General features: G+C 48.1%; 9 protein-coding genes across 9 annotated transcripts; 4 read left to right on the top strand and 5 right to left on the bottom strand.

Annotated features, from left to right (window-relative positions):
• Window positions 1-112: 112 nt before the first annotated feature.
• Window positions 113-1,757, bottom strand: GIQ15_03195 (zinc/iron transporter protein; the record flags this gene model as incomplete). The annotated part of the gene is made up of 6 exons (XM_033550612.1): window positions 113-537; window positions 595-931; window positions 987-1,224; window positions 1,279-1,434; window positions 1,519-1,626; window positions 1,681-1,757. The coding sequence occupies 6 exons, from the start codon at window positions 1,755-1,757 to the stop codon at window positions 113-115; spliced, it is 1,341 nt and encodes a 446-aa protein (XP_033407773.1).
• A 1,109-nt stretch (window positions 1,758-2,866) lies between these two features.
• GIQ15_03194 (RNA polymerase II transcription factor B subunit 3) lies at window positions 2,867-4,229 on the top strand (the record flags this gene model as incomplete). The annotated part of the gene is made up of 3 exons (XM_033550611.1): window positions 2,867-2,912; window positions 2,985-3,225; window positions 3,296-4,229. The coding sequence occupies 3 exons, from the start codon at window positions 2,867-2,869 to the stop codon at window positions 4,227-4,229; spliced, it is 1,221 nt and encodes a 406-aa protein (XP_033407772.1).
• Window positions 4,230-4,832: 603 nt separating this feature from the next.
• GIQ15_03193 (uncharacterized protein) lies at window positions 4,833-7,629 on the bottom strand (the record flags this gene model as incomplete). Its single annotated transcript, XM_033550610.1, has 3 exons — window positions 4,833-5,051; window positions 5,122-7,549; window positions 7,604-7,629. 3 exons carry the CDS (start codon window positions 7,627-7,629, stop codon window positions 4,833-4,835), a joined length of 2,673 nt encoding a protein of 890 aa, XP_033407771.1.
• A 362-nt stretch (window positions 7,630-7,991) lies between these two features.
• GIQ15_03192 (testosterone 17-beta-dehydrogenase 3) lies at window positions 7,992-8,981 on the top strand (the record flags this gene model as incomplete). The annotated part of the gene is made up of 1 exon (XM_033550609.1): window positions 7,992-8,981. The coding sequence occupies one exon, from the start codon at window positions 7,992-7,994 to the stop codon at window positions 8,979-8,981; it is 990 nt and encodes a 329-aa protein (XP_033407770.1).
• Window positions 8,982-9,301: 320 nt separating this feature from the next.
• On the bottom strand, window positions 9,302-10,156 carry GIQ15_03191 (uncharacterized protein; the record flags this gene model as incomplete). Its single annotated transcript, XM_033550608.1, has 1 exon — window positions 9,302-10,156. The coding sequence occupies one exon, from the start codon at window positions 10,154-10,156 to the stop codon at window positions 9,302-9,304; it is 855 nt and encodes a 284-aa protein (XP_033407769.1).
• An 861-nt stretch (window positions 10,157-11,017) lies between these two features.
• On the bottom strand, window positions 11,018-12,034 carry GIQ15_03190 (uncharacterized protein; the record flags this gene model as incomplete). Its single annotated transcript, XM_033550607.1, has 3 exons — window positions 11,018-11,446; window positions 11,574-11,746; window positions 11,869-12,034. The coding sequence occupies 3 exons, from the start codon at window positions 12,032-12,034 to the stop codon at window positions 11,018-11,020; spliced, it is 768 nt and encodes a 255-aa protein (XP_033407768.1).
• A 668-nt stretch (window positions 12,035-12,702) lies between these two features.
• On the top strand, window positions 12,703-13,759 carry GIQ15_03189 (Y20 protein; the record flags this gene model as incomplete). Its single annotated transcript, XM_033550606.1, has 4 exons — window positions 12,703-12,732; window positions 12,818-12,903; window positions 12,982-13,378; window positions 13,658-13,759. 4 exons carry the CDS (start codon window positions 12,703-12,705, stop codon window positions 13,757-13,759), a joined length of 615 nt encoding a protein of 204 aa, XP_033407767.1.
• A 788-nt stretch (window positions 13,760-14,547) lies between these two features.
• GIQ15_03188 (NPL4) lies at window positions 14,548-16,724 on the top strand (the record flags this gene model as incomplete). The annotated part of the gene is made up of 4 exons (XM_033550605.1): window positions 14,548-14,649; window positions 14,741-14,871; window positions 14,930-16,406; window positions 16,479-16,724. The coding sequence occupies 4 exons, from the start codon at window positions 14,548-14,550 to the stop codon at window positions 16,722-16,724; spliced, it is 1,956 nt and encodes a 651-aa protein (XP_033407766.1).
• Window positions 16,725-17,517: 793 nt separating this feature from the next.
• Window positions 17,518-20,565, bottom strand: GIQ15_03187 (kinesin family protein; the record flags this gene model as incomplete). The annotated part of the gene is made up of 2 exons (XM_033550604.1): window positions 17,518-20,296; window positions 20,369-20,565. 2 exons carry the CDS (start codon window positions 20,563-20,565, stop codon window positions 17,518-17,520), a joined length of 2,976 nt encoding a protein of 991 aa, XP_033407765.1.
• Window positions 20,566-20,883: the final 318 nt, after the last annotated feature.

Raw genomic sequence — 20,883 nt, 5'->3', positions numbered from 1 at the left:
CGGAGGTATAAATCGAAGACTGTGAATTGTTCCCCTTTGAACCATCCCCCTTACACATTAGCATTAGTGGCAACATCTTCAAAATACAGAGTCGTATAACAATATCCATAAATCAAGCCCATTTACCCAGTACTCCCATCAAGACCATTCCAGCAACGAGTGACAAAAGTCCGGTCACCGTTCGGGCAAAACTAGCATCCTTCAGATCACCATGGATCCAGTCGTGGCACCACATGTCAACAATGGCAGCCCATGCAAGTATACCAGCGGACAATGCATCGAGGGTACCTATAGCTATGATAGTACTTCGATCATTGCCGTTAAACGTATGAAGGACGCCGAGCCCGATAGCCATACCGAGGGGCGTGATGATAGAAAAGATAGCGGCCATGATGAATTTAGTCGAAATTCCTGTCTTTGGCAACTCGGCAATTCGGGAACCAAGAGCTAGACCTTCGAACATTTGATGGAAGATTATCACAATGAATAACGGGGTGTAGCCGGAGTCTCCTGAGACCACTAGAGTAACACCGAGGACTGGGGGAGTGTTAATGTAACGTAAAAATTTTGTGGGTAGGATGAGAATTAACTTACTAACTGAGTGGAATACGATGCCGGCCTCCATGAGAGCGACGCTCAGTTTGTCATCTGGTACATCTGTGCAGCTGTGGTTGTGGCCTAAGTTCGCGATGGCCGAATCTACCACGGGTTTTGGGCCCAACTCCGTACCATGCTGGCTAGAGGCCGCTGACGGTTCAACATCGTCAGCTTCTAGCTGTCTTTTTCCCCGTGATAAAATAGCCCTGTTTCCAAGGTATTCAATCATGAATGTTAAAAATAGACCGGCCATAAATATCGAAGTGGCTGTAGCTTCATATTGTAGAACACCAAGGCATTCGTTCCCGAACATCAGCTCCGCATGTGTCAGGAGCTAGAGGCCCGTTAGCTACAGTTGAGTCATTAGGTTTGGAGGATAAGATACTAACATGTATGAAGGCAGTTGCAATCATGATGCCTGTGCCAAGCTGTTTAATTACCGTGAATGCAAATATATTCATTTTCGAAGCAAAGAACCGTGACAATAAGATAGGACCAAAGGCAGCGATCCCACTAGTAACGAGAATGACGAATAGAGATCCGACACGGTACGGTATGTTGTAGTCTCGATCAACACGGTCGCATGACTTGGGGGGAGCCTCGCCTCCGTTTGTAGGAACGCAATGTCTAGTTATAATAGGTAAGTAACTCATTCGTGGGTAGTAGGGCAAGAAGACGTACTCTACGCCTGCGTGGAAATGGCAATTCAGCCCTTCGTGCCCACTTTCTCCGTGTCCATCTTCTTCGTGGCCGTGCTCTTCGTGGCCATGCTCTTCACCGGGTGTGGCATTGTCAGAGAGGACTTCATACTCATCCTCATTTGGGCCTAAACAAAATCTGTGTGCGGTATTAGCACCAATATGATTGTCTTTGCAGGAAAAACAATACTGGAAGTGTTAGATATCACTTAGCTGAACTTACGTATTCTTGCCGTGGCTATGACAACCCGTAAACTGGGATGGCGGAGGACCAGTTGCAGTAGCCGTGCCAGTCACCACCACTTCGTTGCCGTTTCCAGCAATACAAAATCTGCACTAGCTGTCAACTAAACCCAGAAATACATTCGCGGGAGGGTTTGAATACGTTTGTGAGCCGTGAAGGTGACATCCCGTCACAGCGGTGGTTTGAGCAGCTGCAGTCGTACTTGCAGGAGTAGTCATCGGCCCTGAGGTTATTGAAGCATGCGTTGAGACCGGTGTTTCTTCTCCGTTCGGTCCATAGCAATACCTACGAGACATCGGTTAGCAGGTGAGATACAGTATTGTAGCGTAAAGGAACTAAAAAGCGTTCTCGCAAGACATCTTACTCGACACTTCCATGCTGGTGGCAGCCAGAGTAGCTCTGTCCAAAGACGAAGACAGAGCACTGGGCAAGGCAAAGGCACAACAGAGCAGCGCGAACCATCTTCTCAGGAGAATGTAATTTCTTAGAGTGATAATTAAGAAACTGAGGGTCAAAACAAAAGAAATAGTGGCCCCTTATATGCAACTTCCTGCGAGGCGCACATGAAAGGCGCGAAGAACTGCTTAGCCACCAAGGTTACTCCATCTAGTTCCATCCAAAAGTTGCCTCCAAAGAGGCTATATACCAGTGATATCTGGTATATATATGTAAAGGACACCAGGAGTAGGAACCGTGTGTACTCTGTATAGCGTTCCACATCTGCATCAAGGTGTCTAGGAAGCCGTCCTGGAAGCAAAAAGGCATATCCGTCTAATGCCATCAGGCTAAACAAGTGTAAAAGAATAAAATATACGGCCATTGAGAAGGTCAAGCTCTGCTCTTTCGCCTTTGTCACTGGCCAAGGACACCTTGTGGGAAACTCGGCTCCATGGCTTCAGCTTGGCGGGTGGGTGGAAAAATCCGCATGCAGTAGGGTGTCTCAGGCCGCTATATCTCCGGAGCTTGGGGAACATGGATAGCTGTCTCGTCCGCCCATCCTGGCATCGCGACATGGAAGACGAAGAAGACGAAGTAGAAGTAGAAGAAGAAGAAACCAAAAACATACAAGGAGGGGGAGCTTGGGCCAGGGACAAGAAGGCATGTCACGTGACTAGATATATCTCCGAGGTGAAAGTTATATAGAGAAAGACAGAAGAGACAGACGAAGAAGATAAAGCTGCTTCCTCAAGAGATCGGCCTATGGCGCTAGTTTCATGCTGCTAGGATGCTATAAGACGATGTCTCGATGTAGTCCTAGCCTTTCTACCACTCTCACCTGTTTCCTGAGAGCCTAGTATCGGTGCTTGCCCAGCACTACAACGACGAGATGTCTTCCCGGGCAAATGGGTCACGTCAAAATGGCGATGATGACGGTGAGTATACAGATACAACTCTTTCCTTCTTGATCCGCAGCTCGGGTTACTGACATTTCGCAAATTGTACAGAAGTATGCCCCGTCTGCAAGTCCTCTAGGTACCTCAACCCGGATATGCGCTTCCTCATAAACCCCGAATGCTACCATAAAATGTGCGAATCCTGCGTGGACCGCATTTTCTCCTCTGGTCCTGCCCCCTGTCCAGTCGCTGGCTGCCGCAAGACGCTCCGAAAAAACAAATTCCGCAAACAGACCTTTGGGGACCTTGCGGTTGAGAGGGAAGTCGATATCAGAAAACGTGTGATGGGAATGTACGTTTCTTCACACAGTCTTTGTGAAAGGAAAAGGAATGATCTTAGGAAATGCTGACGATGGACACAGTTTGAACCGGCGAGAAGATGAGTTTGACAATAAACGAGCTTGGGATGACTTTCTAGAACAGCGAGAGGAAATCATAGCCAACCTCGTATACGAAACAGATGTGGCTAAAACGGAAGCCCAACTAGCCCAGTACTCAGCTGCAAACTCCGCTTCAATTCGCCATAATAAGGACCTGGCCAGACAGGAATACGCATCCTTCGAACAACACCAGTCCGAGGAACAGGAGGAACTCCGTCGACGCCGCGAGGCTGCCAGGCAAGACTACGAGAATGAAAGGAAAGCCAAACTTGCTAGCCGGGAGGATATAATCTCCCGTCTAGTAACTGGTGACGCAGCAGATGCTGCAGCGGTAGCTCGAGAGTCAGAAAAGGCTCATCAGCTTAAGAAGTCCTCTGCCAGACGCAGCGAGGAGGAACGGATCAAACGAAAACAAGCTGCTTTACGAGCTGCAGAGACGGCAGGCAAGGGCCCATTGGCTACTGGGGCTGCCGGGTCGGTACCCGGCAATGCTGCTGCTGGTGGTGCGGGTCTGATCAAGGGATTGAGGAAGATTAAAACCCCCGAGCCCGAGAAGCCGTATGATCCGTTTGCTGGTGCAGCCACACTTAATAGTCGTGACTATTATAAACTCCAGGAGCAATATCCGTCTTCATATCTCGACCCCTTACGAGAGGATGCGAGGGTTCTTGCTGGTGGGTATGACCTACGAGAATATTATGAAAGGACCTTACTTGAAGCTTTTGCGGGCCTTGGTTGTTTTGTTGGAGAAGAAGTTACTGCAAGAGAAAAGTTGGGCTCAGCCTCTTCGTCTTCTATGGCTACGCCATCAGCTCAGAGGATGTCTGCAAAGCCATCTCCTACGTCTTCTTTGCCTGCCAAACGAAGAGCGCATGGCACTGAAAGCAAAGCACAGGACAGTGATGATTTGTTTTAGCTTATGATAACTTATTATTGATCTATCCTTGAGGTATCTTTAATAGAAATGATGTAATGATTTGCCATGGTTTGGAAACACCAGAGATCCTATTTGACCAAATATATTACTTCAAGGTATAAAAGTAGTCTCCCATCGCATCATATTCCATAATAGTTGATGCTAGCCGTGGGACCTTATCTAAATATGAATGGCGCTGCAGGCTACCATTATAGCTTCTGAAGAACACCACATCCCTTAACAAGCCTTCGTAGATAGCTCATGTTTAGGTCAAAAACGCATGTCTTGCAAGGTCATCTTATTGCCATCGTACCCATTGTTTCTGTATATATAGAAATGTTTGCATCCCTCATCGTGCGTTCCTCGCTCCACCCAACGCCCCAAAAAACGAAAAAAACGAAAAAAATGAAAAAGGAATAAACGATGATGAGATAAAAAAAAGAAACGCCCAAGGCTGCTATGCGAAACGTAAGCACACACGGATTATATACAGGGCCTTCTACGCCGACGGGATGGGCGGTTCCCCTAGTCCCGTATTAGAGGGTGACTCCCACGAAAAGACCAAAACACCACCATCTTCTAAGCTCCCCTGACCATCTGAGCTTACGGCCCACGCCGTATCCATTTCCTGACTGGAGGCAGCGGGCACAAATCCTCGTCTTCCCGCTGGGGAGAACCCGGCTCTGTTATCTCCACCCCGACACCAATACTAGCAAGAACTGGTGACAGTGGCTGTAAGGAGACACCGCGGCAGGGTTTTCCAGCTCTGTGAGCTACCCGGGTAGCCTCGAGCTTCCTCCGGAGGTCCTCCACTTCGTCCGGCTATTAAAAGATCCGTCAGCAAGGCCCTGTGTAATTTGGTAGGGAAGGAAAAGATGAAGGCTGTACTTACACTAACCAGGCTCAATAGGGTGTCCTCCAGCGGGGTTTCACGCGATTCTGTTGCGCCTGCAACCTCATCCATACCCACTCTATCATTCATGACACTTTCAGCTTCCTCCAGCACGCCAGTTCGGTCTTCTAGCACAGTGCCCTCCTCTGCGAGGGTCTTAAAATTGTCGTCAGCTACGGAGCATACCTGCTCCAGGGCGACTTCCTTGGCCTGTGAGGCGCAGTTATTCCTGGCGAGCGTTTCAATGTGCTCGTCAGTGATTATCGCTCCACTCTCGAGTACTTGGAGTCGTGTATTCAAGCCAATATTCTCACTCCTCAACTCCCCAATCCTCTCTGCGGCGGTGCAATTGGCTATCTCTAGAGCTTGCACCCTGTCGAATAGTACAACGTTTTGATTGCTCAACCGCTGGACATCGACATCCAGAGCCTTCTTTTCCTTCTCCAAACACTGTAGACGGGTTTGTAGACCAGAGACCGGTTCAAACGTGTTGGCAACATCCCCCTGGAGGCGGTTGTCAGCCCTAGGGATGTGCACCATGGTAGATGTTCGGTCGGTTATAATAGACAGAGATCCCACTGAGACGGTTGGTGGGGGTGCCGCATCTACAGCCCGAAAGCTGATTGATGGGGAAGAACATACGGACTTGGGAGCAAATCGGGTGTTCCTTGGGGAGTGGTGAGATCTATCACGGGATTGAAAGACAACAGTTGAATTTTCAGACGCATTGGATGATGGTAATAATCGCTTGTTACTAGCCGGACTGTGTTGAGAAAACCGGGTGGACCGTTTCTTGACAGAAATTGGTAGGCTGATATCGCTACTAGAGCAGGAGTCCGCTAGGGCACCAGTCCCCATCTTCTCTGTGACGCCAAACAATTCTACGGAGTTGTCAGATCGATTGCGAGGGATGTTCTCCCTTCCACTGGGAGAGCCGTGCTCGTGGTAGTCAAATAGTTCCCGTGGGCCGAAATTTTCCTTCTGAGAACTCGAAATGCTAGCACTGCGGACTTGGGCATCCCTACGAATGGCGTCTCGGGTCCTCAATCCATTGCTAGAGAGATCACGTAAAGGAGGCCGTTGGTATGGGACAAATTCGGGAAAATTATGACGGGTGGAACATGTAGCACTATCGACGGTCCTCGATATATCTCTAGAAAGCCCAACGCCATGGGAACTGAATCTGGTGCCGTAATTGTCGCGGAATGGAGCCGTGGAGTTCGAGTTCATTCTCGATTTATTGCTAAATGGGTATCGTGACGGAGCTGAAGAGTTCGAAGTAGTTCTCGGTTTAACGCCGGAGAGCTCAACCTCCTGGGAACCGAGTACCAGAGACATATCGCGGTTCAAAGTTGGAGAACCAGCGCAGCTTATTTCATCGCTATGGGGATCACCTGAAATGGCTGGAGATGGAGGGAGGCTTGGGCTGGATCTCAACGATCTTTTCGATTCATAGGGGATATTAGGAAATACCACCGTAGTATTTATAATGGAGCTCATTCCATCGTTGTAAAATTCGTCTGAGAGGATGGGCGAAAGTGGAAGGCTCGGATACGATCTCAATCTCCTGCCAGAGGCATCGCGTGAGTGGCCTAGGCGATTTGACCCTGTTCTCGATCTATCGGGTACATTGCGCAACGTGGATGTGGACTGTGAATAGGGCTTTGGTCCATTACGGGTGCCACTAAATCCAGCCATATTGTCGAGGCTAGAAGTCCTTCTATAGTAGGCTCTTGTAGGAGGAGCCTGATTTACCCCCTGTCCAATAAAAGGCTTTTGCATCTCAGAGGTATTTTGTGATAGAGTCGGGGGATCTGGGTTGATTCTCGACTTCAAAGCCGCTTTGGGTGGTCCCGACTTTGATCCTTTGCTGCCTTTCGGGAGAACTTTGGGCCTAAGGCGAGGGATCGTGACAGATAAATCTTCAGCTCCCGCACTAGTAGCTGAGGCGGACAATCCTTTGGCCTTTGTGCGAGAGGCTGGGATATGGCCATTTAACGGATAACGGATGGTCTTTGGAGCATCGGGCGTGAGCAATGAAGAAATATCGACGGCATAATCCTTTTCAAAGCCATTGGCAAGCTTCTGCCCTGTGGACTGGATGCTATTATCGTCGCCACTGACAGGTTCGCCAAAATATAGTCTGGTGCCATTGTCACCCGCGTCATATCCCGTCAACCCACCCTCCACGGAGCGCCAGTCAGAGCTGCCCCCAGTAGAGACAGTGCGCTCATTTCGTTGGGTTGTGCGGAGCTTATAGGCCATCTGAATTTGCTCAGCCTCTAATTTGGACTTCTTAGACCCTGTCTCTGGAGTGTTGACCTGGGATATCAAATATGTTGTTTGTTGATTCCCAAGCTGAGAAAGTTGGACGCGTTCTTGGACGAGGCGCGCGTCTAAGAGAAGGAGCTCCACTTTAAGCGCGCTGCTATTGGCTAATTTGCGCGATGTATATTACATAAGCACTGTCATGTGATATCACCGATCTCCATCATAGCCGCGGCTCATTTAGGAAATCTTAAGCTTGCGAGATCGTGATATTAACAACTGGACTTACACCAGTCAACTATCAAGCTTCGAGTTAGATGGTGATCAGGGTGGCTATATTATGGGCGCCAAATTATACTCTCGCGCCTTCCCCTCAAGCTAAATAACACACTGGATGGATACCAGGCCAGAAGGTGGGCGCAATGAGAAACAATATACCAATCGCAACCAAGCCACTTTACTCCCATGGATCTAAGTTCAAAAAAGGGGCACGCTATTTAATCTGACCCAAGAGCTTCCCTCGACCTCTCCCCCACACAACCAGACCTCTGTGGGAAGAGAAATTTTCTAAATAAACAAAAGCGCCTGGAAGTTAGGACATCATGATATGGGAAAAGTTCTTTGCGGCGATAGGAATCGCGACTGTGTTCTTTATTCTGCTGGGCTTACTGTCAACCGCATACACATTCCTCCACCCTTCTAGGCTACCCAAATACCTGCACGATGGTAAAGAATCGTATGCCTTCATCACAGGGGCTACAGATGGAGTCGGTCGCTCCATGGCCTATGAATTAGCGAAGAGCGGCTTCAATCTTGTCCTTCATGGTCGAAACAGCGAAAAACTATATGCCATTACTGAGGACCTAAATAATCAATACCCGGCCATCAAAACTCGCCATTTTGTTTTTGACGCATCGAAGGACTTGCTGGAAGATTCTGTATTACAGGACTTATACAAGGTGTTGCAGGGTATCCATCTCACCATCTTAGTGAATAATGTCGGCGGCATGGGCTGTCTACCACCTGTCAACCTGTTCAAGGCCTACGAGTCATATGAAGGAGACCAAATCGACACGGTACTCAACGTGAACATCCGCTTCATGACGCAACTCACCCGCATCCTTCTACCGCTACTTGACCACGGACCCATCTCCATTAATTCCAAGAAGGCCAAACGACAGCCCTCACTGATTCTAAATATGGGTTCCGTCGCTGCGCATGGCTCGCCGTACGTCAGCGTATACACAGGCACAAAAGCCTTCGTCGCTTCATTCTCAAACTCCTTAAGCATGGAGATGCAGATGGAAGGCAAAGACATCAATGTCCAGGTTCTGATACTAGGCGAGGCCAGAAGTGGGTCACATATTGTCAAAGAAGGGTTTTTGATCCCTAATGCCGACACGTATGCACGGTCTGCGTTGAAGAGGGTTGGGTCTGACAGGGAAGCGATTATATCAGGTTATTTTCCTCATTGGATTGCGAAGACAATGGTGCACATTTTGCCAGAGAGGGTTTCGCGGCAAATCTTTATCAATGCTGTCAAGGAGAAGAAGGAAGCCCATGAGAAACGAATGGCTTCTCTCGTGGAATAGGCGGTGTTTCTCGCTTATTTAGTGTAAACAGACCTCACGCGGCTTCAATTTGCAAATGTGGTGTGGAGGTAACCTTATAAGGACTTGGGTATGTTTAGTGAATAATATATGTGGTGATATATAGCTGATTAGGTAAAATGAATAAGGAATATAATATTCTAGTATGATTATTTACACAAACTCCAATAATAAAAATAAAACAAAGAACAAGCAGGCGGATATTCTCTAATGCAAATTCCAATATGGGTATGAACTTAGAAACAAAATCAGGAACGCCAAAAGAACCATACCAACACAAGGTCGCTGCCATATACATGACCTTAACTACCACCAGCAGCAGCACCACCCATAACCATCATTTGAATAGCCCTCCTGCGATCAACCTCCCTCTTCAACACCAAAAGGCAGGTACCCACAATAACAGCTTCGTCGAGCTCGAGATGAGCATCTTGATCCAAGGTCAACTCCCCGCCACAGCCAGCTCTATGCTTAGAGCTTCCCTCTGGGATGGTCTCCTTGGTGCGAAGAAGTTGTGCAACCCTCTTGCGGGATCCCTCACCCTCTCCTTCTACTTTCTCGAGAATAAGAAGCTTCGATCTGCCGCCTCCATCATAGCCTAGCCGAATATATCGCCATTCAAATTTGGCACCATCAGGCATTTCGAACCATGCATTTCGTGAAATGAATTTCCCAGCCACGCTAATGTCGTTGTTGCTGTTATCACCATTGGCATTAAATGCGGTTGGATAAAGCTGGCGAATGATAGGGTTGCGACCGGGCCCAAAGAAGTATGAAGTGCTTAGCAAATTGCCTAGCTTTGGTGACGATAGGATTGAATCTCCTGAACAGCGTTTCTCTCTCGTCGAGACGTACGCCAGAGTTCCGTCTGGGTGGTGGACGCCGATCTCCAACTCTGATGATGGGAGCGGGAAACGGATCAAGCCGATTCCACGAGAGTTGATGAAGAGTGAGCGTCCGGGTGTGAAATCCTGTGTCCCATCGCGAGGAATAGTAGCGGCGGTGGAATCTGAGTATGCAGGTGGGGGCGCCTCCTCCTCGTTGTCTGTGTCTGATGCCGCGGAAGATCTGAGGATTTCCATTTCCTTTTCTGATAGTTGGTTGACCTCTGCCTGGAAGTCGGCTGGATTCTTCGAGTCCATAGTGTAGGCAGTCATATTGGAAATATCACTAATATGTTTGTGTATGGTATGGGTAGATTATAGCGATATAAAGTAACTTGGATCAGTTATCTTTGTGATGAAATGAGAAATGAGATGGAAACTACGGAAGAATAACAAGACCAATCGTGTTATCTTTATACCTCAAGTCAAGATGCCTTGAGATGGGCCTTATGGAGAATGCGGACATGTGTCGTGTTCAAGGTGAAGCCGTGTGAGGCTGTGATGGAGGCTCAGATAGCCCAGATACGAGCTGACTTCCCGATTAGGCGCTAGTCGGGCACGGAAGCTTTTTAGATCTACCGGAAATATATAACGCCGAAGCCCATGATTATGTCATCGTTAACCGCGGAAGCTGCCAAAAGCTGTATAAAAAGACAGTACTATCTCTGTTACCTGACTGTGGCTTCTCCGACATATATACTCTGGATTGGTCTGTTGAAGAAATGTCGAACGACCAAGAACCGAATATGAGCCTCTACGCTGCTTGTATGAGCTAATCATAGAAGAAAGCATGAAAAGTCGTGTTTCTACCAGAATAGGCAATTCTCTCGTATCGAACATGGAGACTCTCGGGTTGGTTTGCGACGTTGGTTCGACGAGATACACGCCAGTTTTATTGAGTTAGTGTGGCGGGTTCGGCTCTTTGAGGCGAAGCAACCTTCCATGCGCTAGAACAACCAGAGAGTCAAAAAATACGGGGTCTTACTCCTTTGCGTGACCAATCCAAAGCGTGGAAATCAATCTATGAATCTATCAATCTATCAATCTATATATTTTACCCTTTTCCGGCATGAATGCTGCTTGACACCTGATCTATAAACTTTTTATCCAACAATCCATATGTTGTTTACCCATCTACCCCTTGAGGCGCTCTTGAGCCTTTATCCACCTATCTCGTCCAACGAGAAGAGTACTCACAACCGCTGCGATGCCCATCGTCAACTTGGAAACTGGCATCCAGCCAATACCGTATCCTGGAATTAGGATATCGCAGCTGGTGATAACGAGGTCCTTCATCAACGTCCGAGTAGCCATTGTGACGTCATCATTATTGGTATCGTTTTTCTCGGGCGTAGATTGTTTCTCCGACAAACTCGTGCTGCTCTTCGAGTCGGAGTTCTCTGCTGTCTGCGGGGCCGTCGGTGTGTTGACTCCCCGATATAGCTGGAATAGCTGCCATAGAGTGCTCAAGAAGGAGAAAACCAGCGCATATAGCCAGAATTTATTGCTCTCGAGCAAAGCCCTCTCCCCCCAGGCCGTTTTCTGGACGCCCAACGCATCAAACTATTGACGGGAGCGGGATCGTCAGTTACCGGTCCCGAATATAATAAAACCCTAATGGTGTAAAGTGCCCTCGGATATGGCGAGGAGCTACGTAGCATGAACCCCGTGCGGACTGAGAATAACCTACAATGGTAGCGCCCTCGAGCAATAGATAGATTCCGAGCATGCTCCATTTGCAGAATTCAAGCGTTGATGCCGTGAATCCACGTTTTTGAGATGCAGTGTTTTCAGGCAAGGAATACGCCGCCCATGCATTTTCAAAGTAATCGATGAATTTGAAATACCGAAAGTAGCGGCGACCTGCACCGAGCAAAAAGGTTAAAAAGGAATATGTCGACGATAAAATAAAGTAGATAGTTATGACTAAAGGAGACGCCACCAGGGAGCACCATCCAGGCCTTTTTCATACTGTAAGTACATACCCAACGCAAATTGGCTGCCTGCTCTGGCCCACGGCGAGGACGAGACCCCTGAAAGAGACCCAACTACAATGCATGAGAACTGGAGGAGACGTAACGTGTTCTCTATACCAGGAGCAGAGTTGATATACCGGGAGAACTGGGTCATCCAGGGCTCGGAGGCCGCCATTGTAAATCAAGACTCGGCACCAGTCCTGATATTATTTGTATCCGTATCTTCAAGTTCTGAGCACGCACTTCGAACAGGAAAATATTGTTTATACCAACCCCTTTTCGGCCTGCGGATGTTTCAGACCCGCGCCAAGTATAGAGTCACATGACTGCGGAAGTTGATGACCAAAAAGGTTGGTCATGATTATTCAGTCAAAAGTTGATGCTTTAAACACAAGCAAATATGGGACAGGGGAGGCTAAACTAGCACATTAGTATCGGGAGCGGAGTTCGTTGCATAAGCCCGAGAGGGGCAAGCATTAATGTCCTCAAGCTGATTTCCAATGGTGAGTAAGGCACAAGTAAGATGTGCATAAAGTGATTTTGCACTCTTATTTAACCATTTGTAAGGTTCGCGTAAGCTGTTCTGGCCAACTGCTACCCAGTGTAAGTGGCTCTCTCCAGATACGTCATTGTGGTGACTTGCCATTTGCACATAACCTTAAGCCCTCAGCAACGGATATTGACAGCAATATAAAAGCTACCCCTCTCCCGCCGTAGTTGTAACCTGCAACAAATCCATTCCAAGCTTCCGCATAGTCTTCTAGAGCCATCGAGTCTCACTCTCAACTATCACCAGCTCTTCCAATTCCACCCTTTGAACTTACCTAGTCAACTCTGCTCATCATGGCGGCCCCAAAGATCGCAATTGTTTTCGTATGTCTCCCGGGACTTCCGCGACAGCGTTCCACAAGCTCTTCCCCACCTACGCATTGGCTGCTAACAATATTATCTCCTACAGTACTCGATGTACGGCCACATCAAGGCATTGGCCGAAGCTGAAAAGAAGGGAATTGAGGCAGCAGGCGGTACCGCTCAGATCTTCCAGTAAATTCCTACCAAGACCCCTCATCTTGTTTTCTGCTCTCTCAAGCGGTTGCGCATGGACTGACACAATGAATTCAGGATTGCTGAGACTCTTCCCGAAGAGGTACTTGCCAAGATGCATGCTCCAGCCAAGTCAAACTATCCCGTAATCGAGCCTCAAGAATTGACCCAGTTTGATGCTATTCTGTTCGGTATCCCTACCCGTTACGGCAACTTCCCTGCGCAGTGGAAAGCCTTCTGGGACAAGACCGGCGGCATCTGGGCCAAGGGCGATTTCTTTGGAAAATACGTGGGAACATTCGTCTCAACCGGCACCCCAGGAGGTGGCCAGGAATCCACCGTCATTGCCAGCATGAGCACGTTCGTCCACCATGGCATGATCTTCGTTCCACTTGGTTATAAGAACACCTTCCCAATCTTGGCCAACCTTTCGGAAGTTCGTGGAGGTAGCCCATGGGGTGCTGGAACATTTGCTGTAAGTGATTAAATTCTCATTCATGTCTTGGCTCGTGCAGTTTCCGAGTCGTAGTCCTTGGAATTCCCTCAGAGCCCCAAGCATTATACCACGGGATTGAACCGATGCACACCCCTTTCTATAAGGCATATTGAGGGTGGTAACTATCGGGTGCTTTCGTCAGCTCGCCTGGTATTATCCTGGAGGGGTTTAACGGCCTCCATCAGGGACATATGGAAGCTCCACGTTTGCAGCACCCAACACTTGACTAGACGGCTGCTAATATTGGTCATATTATAGGGCGCTGATGGCTCTCGCCAGCCCACTGCACTCGAGCTCGAGCTCGCCGCCGCCCAAGGTAAAGGCTTTTATGAGGCAGTTTCCAAAGTCAACTTTGCGTAACCACCACGAATGATTAGGACTGGGTGAATCTGTCTTTGGCACGTCCCTCAGAGTGCAGCCTTCTTTGAAAGATAAGGCAGGATAGGACTTAGTTTATTAGTTTTCCCACCGCTATAAATGAGATCACGTTTCGTATTCGCTAGTTGCTTGTCCATGGAGAGTCATTCATAACGAACGGGTAGAGCTCTATAATAAGCCCATAAGGAACCCCTATTTTGAGTAAGCTGATAAGTAGACAAGGATACGTCTAAAGGCAAGTATGAACGGGTATCAATGAAAAGTAGTTGAGGCGTCATCTTTGGTAGGCTCCCCTGAGAGGCCTATGGTGAGGAATAGTGAAAACGCGGGATACATGAGAACATCGCCGCCGCAACCGCCAGATTCAGCTGTATTCATGTCGGATACACCTCTTAAGCGAGAAATCGAGGATGAACGTAACCTGGAAGGGCGAAGAGTCCTCGTATATGTTTTATAATAGACTGGCCTTTGCATTTTGGCAGGAAGAGGATCGTCTTAAAGCGGCGTCGTATGATAACACCAAAGCGGCGACAGACCCTCGCCGCTTTAAGGGCTCTTATGTACCTGTGGAATTTACTATGACGATTTGGAGCTTCTGCTGCCTTCCAGCAACAACACCATCAACGTACATAAAGCAGGCCGCAACGAAGACCTCCCAACAGCTCCATTTCTACCATTTAACCCTGCGGTTCTGTCTCCGTTACGAATCCGGCCATTTCTCTCTGGTCTAGCACAGCAAATGATACAGGTTACACTCGGTTTACTTCACCATGGCTTCCCCGCGGCCAATAATTCTACGGTTTGAAAGCCGCAACGGCCAGTTCAGATTGACGGTTAGCCCAGCAGAGCAATTTACATCTCTGCTACCAAAGGTACTTCTTGACTGAAACTGCGTCCTATTTTCACTCTGTCTACCAAGTGGTCTTTTGACAACGGCACACTAACTACTGAGTACTTTACTAGATACTCGAGAACCTACCCAAGGATACCGATCCATCATCTGTCTCTCTCTCAAATAAACCGATATGTACTGGTGGCCAGGAGAGGAACCTTACAACTCTAAAAGGCGTTTCAATACAGAGAGTCGGGCTATCGTAAGTTGTGGCCAGACATTGAAGCACACGGCGTTAGCCACTGACGTGATGGGTACAGTCATGGAGATAAACTATATATCGGCTACGATACACAGGAAGCATCGAGTAATGGTTTCCCGAATGGAAACTCGGGAGCCACTCAAAAGCCGGAGGCAGCTCATCGTTTGGATGGCGGCGTTGTATCCAAACGAGAAGAACCTGCGCCAGCACCACAACCAACCTCCCCGACAGCCATAATAAAGAACCCTTGGGAGGTTGTGAGGCAGTCAGCTCTGGATAACCGACTAGACCAGAAGGACGGAAAGATCCCACGTCCCCTTGACCAAAAGATGTGTCGACATGGGCCCAAGGGAATGTGTGATTACTGCATGCCCCTAGAGCCGTATGCACCGGAATACCTTGCCGAAAAGAAGATAAAGCACCTTTCATTCAACTCATACCTTCGAAAAATTAACTCTTCTACCAATAAACCTGAACTGAAGAGCTCTTATATGCCTCCTCTATCGGAACCTTTTTATAGAGTTAAGAAGGATTGCCCGTCTGGACATCCAGCCTGGCCAGAAGGCATATGTACCAAGTGTCAGCCAAGTGCCATTACATTGCAGCCGCAACAGTTCCGAATGGTCGATCACGTTGAGTTCTCTTCTCCCGACCTCATCAATTCGCTGCTGGATTTCTGGCGGAAATCAGGCTCCCAGAGGATTGGGTTCCTCTACGGGACATATGAAGAGTATACAGAGGTGCCGCTTGGTATAAAAGCTGTGGTACAGGCAATATATGAGCCACCGCAGGTGGATGAAGTGGATGGCGTAACCCTCCACGAATGGGCAAACGAAAAGGACGTGGACCAAGTGGCCAGGCTTTGTGGAATGGAAAAAATAGGTGTCATTTTCACCGACCTTATTGACTCAGGTGCCGGGGACGGAACTGTTGTTTGCAAAAGACATATCGACTCTTACTATCTCTCGTCCCTAGAGGTAGTTTTTGCCTCCCAGCTCCAAGCACGGAACCCAAAACCATGCAAATGGAGCGAAACAGGCCAGTTTGGTTCGAATTTCGTGACCTGTGTCTTGAGCGGCGATGAAAATGGTGCCATATCCATCAGCGCCTACCAAGCCTCAAATTCATCTGTAGAGATGGTGCGAGCAGATATCATTGAGCCATCCGCTGACCCTTCCGTAATGCTGGTGCAGCAAGAGAACGAACTGGACAACGCAAACATCACACGCTATATTCCAGAGGTGTTCTACCGAAAAATAAACGAATACAAGGTCAGCGTTCAGGAGAACGCTAAACCAAGTTTCCCTGTTGAATACCTCTTCGTCACGCTCACGCACGGCTTCCCAACTACACCAACAACAGTATTTACTGACTCCTCTTTCCCTATTGAGAATCGAGAGATCATTGGCGAAAGCCAGGACCTAAGACGTGTTGCGAGTAAGTTAACGGCTAGTAGCGATCCCAACGAAGCGATTAAGGCGGTTTCCAACTTCCATCTCCTAACTTTCCTACATGGAATGGGTATCCTAAGTGAAGTAAGTCAAATATCTATTCTATATATCTCTAAACTTGGCCTGACTAAGACGCTCTTCTTCCTCGCTTGATAGGACGAGGAATCTCTTCTTTGCACCGTGGCTACGAAGCATGATCCTGCCGAAGGCGTACAATTGATCAACACGGCTGGCTGGGCCACGCTTGTGACAATACTTCAGGAGAGCGGTGAGACGCCCCCAAAACGATCTTGGCCCTTTAAGCGTCAATCCCCAACTTATTCCTCACCTCACCCTTCTCAAAACTCACTATCGGATGGTGAACAACTTGCTAAAAGGTTCCGAGGGGCTAGCCTAGAATGACCGATGTCATCCTCCCACGTTAGACCGTCCCGTATACCTTCCTTCGAGCTCGAAATCAATCGCCCCCTGCTATATCATTGGTGAAAAATTTAATACCCTACCTCTTCTTAAATCACTCGGGAGAACATAGCAGCCCGTTTTTCTTATTGATTGATATCAATCTCTTATCATACCTTAAAAATGTTGCTTGGAAATCCTGATACTTAGTCCCGTCTACGTATCCACGGCTTATCAACGCGCTGAATATCGAAACGGATACCTCCTAACGTTCACTCCGGCCTTGGAAGATTTGATAAATTGGGTGAGAAATAGTGTATTGGCATCTAATGATGGATGTGGTTAGCATAAGTTTTTACTACTTGTATCATTCTCTCGTCATTGATTGAGGGGTTATGTCGGCACTCTGGATGTTGTCATGAAATTTGGGGCGGGAACATGCCATGTTGATGGCAACAGACAAGGGTTTAGTAAATCATTCAGTGGAGCTGAGTTGACCAAGTTAACTCAACCAGGCTTATTTACTAAGAATATGATCTATGTATTCCAGTGCTACTGGATCTTTATTAATAGAGAGTATTTAAGTGTGTTCATTAGAAGGAGAAAGGAGAGTCATGAGCCAAGTACATTCTGTCAAAGAAAAGGAGAAAGAAGTAATACAAAAGAGAATTGAAACCAGAAGGCATGCTAATTTTCCACACAACGCCTACCACATTACACCCCCTCGCGCGGAAATTATTTGGTATAATACTATGTAAAAATTGGATGAAGGGATAAACAAAGGAGAAATGATAAATCAACGGCATGCGCTAGGCCCGGAACCCTGAAGGTTTGGCCGAGGTTGACCAGCTGAAGGAATCGCTGTAGTGCTAAACCTCACACCGTCTCTGCTCGAGTTGCTCACGTCTCTCATTTTCAGGTCCACGGAAGTAACTCTTCGTTGACTGCCAGGTTTCGTGACAGGGAACGTCCTCGGGCTTAAGACACCGTATCGCCCTTCCTGGTCCTTTTCGCTTTTCACCATCCTTCGGGCTTGAGATGCTGTGAACATGGTGTTTTCATTTGGCGGACTGTTAGATGCAACGCTGGGGCTTCGGTGACGTGGTCGATTGGTAGGTCCACCAGGTCCAGGTCCCGAACCGGAAATACGTCGCATGGCGGAGCTGATTCTAGCGGCATCTAGCTTGTCGATTTTCAGAGGATCTTCACCGTCAGACGAATGGGTGTTGCTTTCACGATCAAGGGACCGCCTGTTTAGGGTACTGCTGTTGCTAATTTGACGAAGTGGGGAGGCTTGTTCCGTGTCCGATAAGGAGAGTCTGGTTAAACTAGGAGGCGCTGGTGCGGGACCGGGTGAACCCTCATTGGTTTTCTTAGACAAAAAACCAGTCTGGAATCTCGAATTTTTGGAATACGTACTAGGCATAGGTGGTAGGGTAGGCATTGGAGAAGTTTCCCTCGATCCTGACCGTAACGGAATGGACGACGCCATGGTTGGAACCGGAAGAGAAGAAGGCGATCCTGAGAATGGCTGCGGCGATAACTGTGGTTTCTGGGGCGTCTTTTCGAACTCTGCTAGGGGTCCATCTTCAGCGTCATCTTTCCATCTGACGCTCCTCTTATTAGGCTTTCCCAATTTCTTTGGAGTGAAATATACCCCCTTTTTCAGCCCTGGCCCTCTTCTTCTCCGCGGAGAACCTTTCATTGGTGTCTGGTTGACCGGCGGAGTTATGGTAACTGGAGGTACCAAGGGTTTTGAGAGCGATACGCGGCTGATTAGGCTGATTCTCTTTCGTCTCTTTGGGGTTCCATTGCGGGGGAGAGGGAATGCTTCCGTTTTAGCAGGGCTGCTTCCATTGGGTTTAACGACGTTAGTTGTATTGGCACAGCAAGTTTCCAAGAGCTTTCCAAGGATTTTTTTGCCTGTGTCAATGGCCTCCTCTTCACTAAGCTGCATTATATGTTCAATCGCTGATATTGTCTCAAAGTTAGCCTCGAGAAGTCGCTGAGTGGTCTCGAACTCGCCAGTTTTATCCTGTTCTGATACGGCACTCAATGCTTCGTACTCAGCGTTAGACTTCAACAATTCGGCTTCCCGTTTGAGATTTTCAATATCGGTATTATCGCTTGTTTCCAACTCGCGGAGCTGCCTGATGCCCACTTCCAGAGCAGAATCTATAGACCTCTCCCAAGAAGACTTTCCAATTTTCTGATGATAATGCTGACGGCTGCCTTCCAATTCAAAGAGAATCCCTTGAGCCGATTTTCGAATTGCGTGGAGCCCCTGCATTGTATCATCCTGCCCGCGAGCAGCACATACATTATCAAATGCAGCAATCCAGGCGGATAGCATAGACACCCGTCGACTAACTTGCTTAAGCCGTACCATGCAGTTGGTTTTCTCCTGCCTCTCGGGTGCGGCGTGTTCGTATGCGCTGCGAAGACGTGCAATCGATTCACGCAACACGGCCTCTTTCTTTTCGTTCTGCTTTTTGAATTTTGCAAAGGCGATCGTCTCGTATTCCTTTTGCTGTTGTTTTAGTTCATTGATCAAGGCGATCTGCTCATCAATCTTAACAAGGAAATCTTTGATATGGCGGTTAACATTGTAGACGTTTCTCGTAACTTTCGTTTGGATATTTTTGGCCCGGTTGGCGTAGCGCAAGGTATTCTGCGTCTCATCGAAATGATGACTTGCAGGACTAACACAGACAATCATGACAGTTTTGCAGTTGCCTCCAAGAGAGAATTTGAGTAGTCTGGTAAGCTTTGAGTTGCGGTATGGAACATGGTTGCGTTTTCGTGGGTCACAGAGGGCATTGATGCAGCTACCCAAGGCAAGGAGCGATTTGTTAATGTTGGCCCCCTCCACAAGTCTTTCACCACGGTTCTTCGTTGCGCTCGCTCGCTCACTTCCCGCCAAATCGATTATGCTCAACGTGGCCATCGTATGCGGTTCGTTGAGGTCGGAATTACGGTCCTTCTGCGCCACATTTATCTGAAGTACTGCGTGGGATCGAGAAGAGGTTTCATTCGCTTCGGTGGGAGACATTGTTCGGTATTCGTTGCCCCTCATAATCATATCCATAACTTCCTGAACATTCTGAGGGCGGTGAGTCGACAGTCCAGGAACCGATACAGTCTGATTGGCGTCCTCTCGAAGCATAAGACCTTGTTTGCTTCCGCCGGGAAGAAGCAAGTCACGGATGGTCTCGTTATATATCTCAAGATAGGACAGAGACAGCTCCGTTACTCTCTCCTCCGACCTCTCCGCAATTTTTTCAAATAGCTCCTGCATTGTCAAGAATATTATACCGGGTTGCTGGGGTGTTCCTGTAATCGTATGCGTCTTCCCGCAGCCTGTGGCACCGTAAGCGAAAACGGTGGCATTATATCCTTCTAAGACACTGTCTAGGAGGTGTTTGGTAGAAGCTTCGTATACATCTCCCTGAGTTGTGTTCTCGTCGAATACTCGATCGAACATGAATGTTTGGTCCTTTCCACGTTTTGCTCTGTTGGGAATAACGGATCTGGAAAATCGCTGCAAGGGGTTGTCTTCAGGGGGGTCGAATACTCTGCAGATTGCAAAGCGTCAGTTTGCGATTCATCAAGTAAACAGTTGGTAATTCAAAAAAATATTTCCTTACAGGCATTTGCCATCCACCACCTTGATAATTGAGCGGAGACCTTTTTGCTGCAGCTTGGGAGCAGTGCCAGCCAGGGAGCCGTCGCCCATGAAGAGCATTCCCTCGTCACATTTCGCGAGCTGTGCAGCTTCTTTAATTGTAAATGGCCGTACTCGAACCGTCACCTGGATTGAAGACGCGCCGCCCGAGGCCGCCATTTCGTATCGTTTTCGCGGATGGTAAGGGTGGAAGCAATTTAATCAGGGGAATAAACAGTAAAATCCGCGCCGAGGTCTGCGATACAGAAGTAAGAAGATAGACTGCTGTGAATAGCACAAGGGGAGAAGCAGTAGCAGGTGAACAAAATACGCGGTTAGTTAATAGACACTAGAAGGACGTGAAGACTGCTGCTTGTTAGCTTCCCCCAGTCTGGAGATTTGTCGAACTCGACCTGATAGGGCAATGTTGACGCTGCCAACGTTTATGTTTATCCGCGCCGGTTGCCATAGTGATAGGATGACTAAGCGGCGGTTAAG

The sequence above is a fragment of the Arthroderma uncinatum genome (assembly GCF_011692745.1).
Source record: "Arthroderma uncinatum strain CBS 119779 chromosome Unknown scaffold2, whole genome shotgun sequence".
NCBI classification, from domain to species: domain Eukaryota; kingdom Fungi; phylum Ascomycota; class Eurotiomycetes; order Onygenales; family Arthrodermataceae; genus Arthroderma; species Arthroderma uncinatum.
This window is presented reverse-complemented; position numbering and strand designations above follow the sequence as displayed.